The sequence below is a fragment of the Camelina sativa genome, chromosome 11, assembly GCF_000633955.1.
Source record: "Camelina sativa cultivar DH55 chromosome 11, Cs, whole genome shotgun sequence".
Taxonomy (NCBI): Eukaryota; Viridiplantae; Streptophyta; class Magnoliopsida; order Brassicales; family Brassicaceae; genus Camelina; species Camelina sativa.
In genome coordinates, this window is record NC_025695.1 from 18,706,817 (window position 1) to 18,713,546 (window position 6,730).

The 6,730-nt window shown below is 36.4% G+C and overlaps 2 protein-coding genes across 4 annotated transcripts; one reads left to right on the forward strand and one right to left on the reverse strand.

The window, feature by feature from the left end:
• On the forward strand, window positions 1-4,559 carry LOC104723775 (serine/threonine-protein kinase tricorner-like). 3 transcript variants are annotated; one of them, XM_010442179.1, is made up of 15 exons: window positions 1-213; window positions 451-528; window positions 836-1,210; window positions 1,303-1,477; window positions 1,594-1,677; window positions 1,762-2,003; window positions 2,135-2,354; window positions 2,492-2,571; window positions 2,665-2,749; window positions 2,901-3,032; window positions 3,123-3,236; window positions 3,393-3,440; window positions 3,746-3,830; window positions 3,928-3,984; window positions 4,083-4,559. In XM_010442179.1, exons 3-15 carry the CDS (start codon window positions 987-989, stop codon window positions 4,193-4,195), a joined length of 1,659 nt encoding a protein of 552 aa, XP_010440481.1. In that variant the 5' UTR covers window positions 1-213; window positions 451-528; window positions 836-986; the 3' UTR covers window positions 4,196-4,559. The 3 variants fall into 3 exon arrangements, with proteins under 3 accessions (XP_010440481.1, XP_010440483.1, XP_010440484.1); XM_010442181.1 differs by lacking the exon at window positions 451-528; XM_010442182.2 differs by lacking the exons at window positions 3,746-3,830; window positions 3,928-3,984; window positions 4,083-4,559 and having other exon boundaries at window positions 3,328-3,419.
• On the reverse strand, window positions 5,486-6,243 carry LOC104723776 (agamous-like MADS-box protein AGL49). Its single transcript, XM_019231900.1, has 2 exons — window positions 6,091-6,243; window positions 5,486-5,974 (listed from the first exon to the last, which is right to left on the reverse strand). The coding sequence occupies exons 1-2, from the start codon at window positions 6,241-6,243 to the stop codon at window positions 5,486-5,488; spliced, it is 642 nt and encodes a 213-aa protein (XP_019087445.1).

The following is a 6,730-nucleotide window of genomic DNA, read 5'->3' on the forward strand; positions in this document are numbered from 1 at the left end:
AGAGAGAGAGAAAACATAAAAAACAACTGAGAAGAAGAAGAAGAAGAAAAAAAAGAAGAGTAGTTTCTGTTTCTTTTGCAATTTCATCTCACACATCGAAAGAAAGAGAGAGATTATTATAAAGTTTCGAACTTTTTTCTTCTTTTTACGATCTTCAAATTTGAAAACCAAAAACAAGAGCAAGAATTGAGGAATCGAATCCCAAGAATCGAGGTCTTCTTCTTCTTCTCCTCTTTCTTTTACTTTTTTTTTTTCTTTAATTTAATCTTTGTTTCTTCTTCTCTCACTACCACAAATTACGGGTCTCTGTCTTTGTGTCTGCGTTTTGTCTCACCATGTTCTTGTTCTTGTCAATTCCCTAATCTAACGCTTCTGTTTCTTCTTTACAAAAGCTTCTTCCTTTAGGATTGAGATCGACCTTTTTTTTTTTCTCTTCTTTGTTGATTTTAGGAGGTGGCATGGTGCATTCATTCTCGCTGACTCAAAACTAGGGTTTCTTGTTTGATTTCTTATTATCCCCCAATTTTGGTATGCATTTTGCCATTTCTTCTTATTTCAGATCTATTAGAGGTTTCTCTTCTACTTTGAATTTGATCTTGTAATTGACTTACTGTCTATGGAGAACTCTGTAGTTTTAGATTCAGAGATGTCTTTGATTTTGGGTTTAAGGATTAGTTTGTGAGATAAAGTTTTCAGCTTTAGGTTAGTTTGCAATACCAACTTCACTACCTTTGTTATGACTTTGCAAAGCAGTTGGATTGGATCATTCTTATTACTTCCACACATGCTTCTGTTTGGAGTCAGTGTTAACTAATATAATGTCATCATGTTGCAGGTGTGACAATCAATTCACTAGGTACATGACATATGAAAGCTGATATACATAATTGGAGTGGGACTCGTGCTTTGCGCTTATCAAACCGTCTGGTCGCTTGTACATAACTAAAATATCTAGTTTGGAAGGGGGAAGCTAAAGTGGGAGAGAAATGGAGACTGCTAAAGCTTGGCTGACTAAGTTAAAATCTAAAGACAAAGTGAAATCCTCTAAAAAGAAGGAGACCGCCGCAAGTAATGTAAAGGAAGGACCCAAAACAGCTGGAGGTGATGAAGCACTTTCGAATGTAACCAAGGAGAAGGCTGCTGCTGCTAAACTGTATATTGAAAATCATTACAAAATGCAAATGCAGAGTCTGCAGGAAAGAAAAGAGCGGTACGGTTTCAGTTACATGCACTTTTTGCGTGAAAAAAAATTCTTCAATCCGTATCCTTAGCTCATCTCCTGGTAATTACATTTTCATGCAGACGCAAAATGCTAGAAAAAAAATTAGCTGCTGCAGAAGTATCTGAGGAAGAGCAGAACAACTTGCTAAAGGATTTGGAGATGAAGGAAACTGAATACATGCGCCGTCAGAGGCACAAAATGGGAGCTGATGACTTTGAGCCATTGACAATGATTGGGAAGGGTGCATTCGGAGAGGTAGCATTGCTTCATATCTTTTGTAGATCACATTTTCGTATCTACAGACATCATCTTGAAAGTTCTCTAAGTGCATATTAAGTACTTTATGCTAATTGTAATATCTCTCTTTCTAGGTGAGGATATGTAGAGAGAAGGGAACAGGAAATGTCTATGCAATGAAGAAGCTTAAGAAATCTGAGATGCTTCGCAGAGGCCAGGTATTAAAAATTCCTCCAGGTGGCTTTCTATTTCGATCGACATTAGTTTGGTTGGTTGATGTATTTGTGGAATATGATTTTCAGGTGGAACATGTAAAAGCAGAGAGAAATCTACTTGCAGAAGTTGACAGCAATTGCATTGTCAAATTGTATTGTTCTTTTCAAGATGAAGAGTCCTTATATCTCATAATGGAGTATCTACCTGGTGGGGACATGATGACTTTACTTATGAGGAAAGACACCCTTACTGAAGATGAGGCCAGGTTTTATATTGGGGAAACTGTCCTGGCTATTGAGTCTATTCATAAGCACAACTATATCCACAGGTCAGTGAAGCAGGATAGTTGTAGCTCCTCTTGTTAATTGTCATTGGCTGTTGGGTCCATTCATGGGATTTATTTGTAGCTCACTTTGTTATTTTGTTGCTAACGTCATTTTTTTCTCCAATGTGATACAGAGATATCAAGCCTGATAATCTGCTGCTTGACAAAGACGGCCACATGAAATTGTCAGATTTTGGATTATGTAAACCATTAGACTGTAGTAATCTTCAGGAGAAAGACTTCACAGTTGCTAGAAACGTTAGTGGGGCTTTACAAAGTGATGGTCGCCCTGTGGCGACAAGACGTACCCAACAAGAGCAACTACTAAACTGGCAGAGAAATAGAAGGATGCTTGTAAGTTTCACTTATCTATCATTTTTTTTATTTAGAGATGTCCAAACAATTCAGTGTGTTTCGCTCACTGAAAAGATGTTCGCTCCATTGATATAGACATCTCTGTCAGATATAATTTATTAGGTTATTGCTTTCAGGCTTATTCCACAGTTGGAACTCCGGACTATATTGCCCCAGAAGTTCTGCTGAAAAAAGGATATGGAATGGAATGTGATTGGTAGGTGAAGCCAACCTATTCGGATTTGTTTTCTTTGGTTGCTTTGGTGCAAATAATTAATATGGATGAATAATATTGAGAGCATTTTTATAGGTGGTCTCTTGGCGCCATCATGTATGAAATGCTTGTGGGGTTTCCGCCATTTTATTCAGATGATCCAATGACAACTTGTAGGAAGGTAAGATCCATTGCTTTGTGTACCTTTCATTTATTGGAGGCACACTGGTGATATCAACTCTTACGTTCATTTTAGTCTTTCTGTATCTCTTTGGTAATTCTATTTCTAATGTGGAAATTTACCTTTTCTCAATATGTTCACCCTTATGCAGATAGTAAATTGGAGAAATTACTTGAAATTCCCAGATGAGGTTAGACTATCAGTAGAAGCCAAGGATCTTATTTGTAGGCTTTTATGCAATGTTGAGCTAAGGCTTGGAACAAAAGGAGCAGATGAAATTAAGGTGTTGTGTGCTTTGTTCAACTTTGAATTTCCAACCTTATCTAAGATTATTGTGAGAAATCCTAATAAAAGTTTGACTGGTTTCTTTCAGAATCACCCTTGGTTCAGAGGTACAGAATGGGGAAAATTGTACCAAATGAAAGCTGCCTTTATTCCCCAAGTCAATGATGAGTTGGACACCCAAAATTTTGAGAAATTTGAAGAGGTAATACATTGGTATAGCTATTGAAACATTGGTGCAATATTTGCCACCAATGATGTGTCATGATGTATATACTGAAATATTGGTGCCACAGATGATTTGTATGCTCCTGATAAGGAATAATGTATAATACTCTTCTTTTGATTCCTTCCGGAACAGACTGACAAGCAAGTTCCAAAGTCAGCAAGGTCAGGTCCATGGAGAAAGGTACAGCATAACCCCTGACTTTTTGGCATCATGTACCATCAGATTTAACCAGCTTATTTATTTTTTTATCTAGTAGATGAGTAACCATACTTCAAAATTTGTCTGTAAGTGGGTTCCTCGAAATATATTGTGATGTGATAATATTATAGGCATAGCTTAAAAGATTACATGCAACAAAGAGCTCAGATAAATAAGATTCTGTCATTAGAATGTGTGTCATGAACCATTAGGAAGCCTTTGAAGTTATATTTTGTGTTGTCTTGGGCTTTCATAACATGAGTTTGGCTTTCTTTTTTCTTCTCCAGATGCTCTCATCCAAAGATATTAACTTCGTTGGTTATACTTACAAGAACGTAGAAATCGTAAATGATGACCAATTACCAGGGATAGGTAACCCCCTTTCATTTACTGAGGAAAATACATAACCAGTTACCTTGTGATTAACATTGCGTGTCTGCTGCATTTGTAATCTGTTTTTATTGTGCAGCTGAGATAAAGAAGAAGAGCAACAAGCCAAAGCGGCCATCGATTAAATCCCTCTTTGGTAAATCACCTGTTTGGATGCTATTTATAAAAATCAAGATGATTACGATCCATGTTTGATGAATCTCTCTAACCAAATTATGGAAAATAAATGAACAGAAGATGAAGCATCTGGTGGGACAACAACACACCAAGGAAGCTTCTTGAATCTATTACCAACGCAGATTGAAGATCCAGAGAAAGAAGGTAGTAAATCAAGCTCATCGGGGTGATTTCGTTTGACACAATTGCACAGCCTGAAACAGAAGAATCTTCTTATATAACTTGTGTGTTGTTTGATTTCGTTGAAAGCCTTTTATTTGCTCCAAAAGACTGTTAAAAGTTTGAGTTAGCAAATGGGGATTTCAACAAAGTACAGTCTCTCCAATGGAAGCGAAGGCTCTCCCCTGAGGAGAAATATTGATTTGTTTAATTGTTTCAACATAGAAAAAAAAAGTGAAGTAAATATTCTTTTCGGAATTGGCTTTGTTTAATTTTTTTCACAGGGAGGAGAGCTTTGGTATTTGATTTTTATTGTTTTGGTTAAATCAAAACTTGGTTGTACTATTATAGACCTCAAGATGAAATCTTCACCCACTAATTATGATCAAAGTCTTGTTGTCTCTCTTCCTACCTTCGCTCACTTTTGGATTAAATTTAGTTATGTAATTAAGAATAATAAATTATGAAAAGTTTGTTTTCTTATTAATAATGTTCGAAAATACGAACCGGACGTTGAGGTGCTGCCAAACGCATTTGTCTGCATATAGCGGAGTGGGCGACAATATTGTTATGGTACCTCGGGGAGATGGGGAAGAATATGAAGAACCAAGACTTATCACGTGTGGTTAAATGAACATGTGACCTTCTGCATCATGTAGAGAGGATTGTTTGTGTGAACCAAACTCAAATCTGCAACTTCTTTAAGCTGCAAACCCGATGCCTTCAAATCCATTGATCTTTAATCTCCAGATCAAAATTAAATCATAGTTTCCACCTTGATTGTAGCTTGAATGACTTCATGTGAGTTGTTGTTTTTAATCCTTGATATATTTCTTCTGTACCTATGTTATATCGTTTTTTCTGCAACACAAAAGTCAAGTAGTTCTGTTCTGTGTAAATATTTCTCGCTGACAGAATTTGCAACGCTAATATCTGCAGTAAGTGGCAACAATTCTACTCGATTGTAACATACACATCTGAATATAACTCAAAGTTTCAATATTGTAGGAAAGAAAAAGAGAGTAAAATATATATATGAATCCAATATACATAAACTGAATGTTATTAATACCTTGTGATAAGGTGGAAGAAGCAATTGCAGAAGAGATGACATAGTGATTGAGAGATTTCATTCATTATCAATTCATAATAAAACAAGGGGAAAGAAGTACAAAACTTGACAAACATGGATTTGCGTTGGAGAAAAACATACAAGTTAAGATAATCATCGACACTGAGAATATATATATAGGTGGTGAAGTACATTGTTGTCAAACCCTAGTTGATCGTGTTGTCATAATCTAGAAGACGGATCCTAAGTTATCTGCTATGACCGGTGTTTGGTAAGTGCTCGACATAAAAGAATCAGTGGGAAGTGGATCGTAGCCAGGAAATAGTGAAGAAAACTCCAAATCCATCGGACAAAGATCCCAAACACCATCGACCCCAAAATTATCTGTGGGCGGCACCGGAAAATAATCGCCGAACGTAAAAGGATCCAACAGAGAAGAATCAGAAACACCGACATCCGTGAAAGCAGCATAAGATCCCAAACTGGAATCAGTTTCGTGGTAGCCAGGGAACTCGTCAAACCCTAATCGATCTTCCGGCATCATAGCCACGTTACAATTTTCTGAAACCCTAATATGATCATGATCTTCTTCCGTCTCCTTCGGCTTAGGTTTCTTCGAGTCGCCTCTTCTTAACATACTTGTCTTTAGTTGCTTGATTTCAACTAGGTGAGAGCTAAGCTTATCGATATGTCTCCTCAAATCCTCACCCGACAAACCCTTGATATCAGAGACGAAGTCGTAAAGATCGCAAGCGTGATTCTTTCTCTTCTGATCGCTTAACGCATTGAACTTTCTGTTAGGGCTTGTGGGTTATCTTGAGGCTCGGGCCAGACTTGGAGATCGTTGTTGGGGCCGTAACAGATGAATCCGACAGAGTTGCCGCATAGAACAGAGAGCTCTGTCGCTTTCTTCTTAAAACCCGGAAACCTCTGTTTGAAAAACTTCTTCTTCTTCAAATCATCATCAGAGAACTTACGAGGAGCCATGTTTGAGAGAGAGAGAGAGAAAAAAATAAAAAAAAATTTCGACTTTCGATTGTATGAGAAAAATAATAGGGTTAGTGTATTATGATAGAAATATAATTTGTTAATAAATAGATTAATAGAAAGCATTTCCTTGATTGGGCTTCAACAATCCATGACCTGGGCTCAGTTAAGTAAACAATTAGGGCAAACAAAGAGAAGCTTTCTCTTTCGTTACAGTCTCTCTTTGTCTATTTTCTGAATAGAAGTCGGAAAACAAAGCTTTCTTCCAATTTATTTCTCACCAAATCAATTCTATTAAGGTAAAACTATTTAAGTTTTTATGTTTCTTATATTATTTACTCTGTTTTTGTAACCAATTTTATCCAGTTGAGTTATATATATTTTTGTAAGTAATCATTGTTGCTTGAAAGTTAGTTAACGATTTTGTGGAGAAAAAAAAAATGTTTTAGAAAATGTTAGTTTAGTTTTTTTTTTTTTTTTTTTTTTT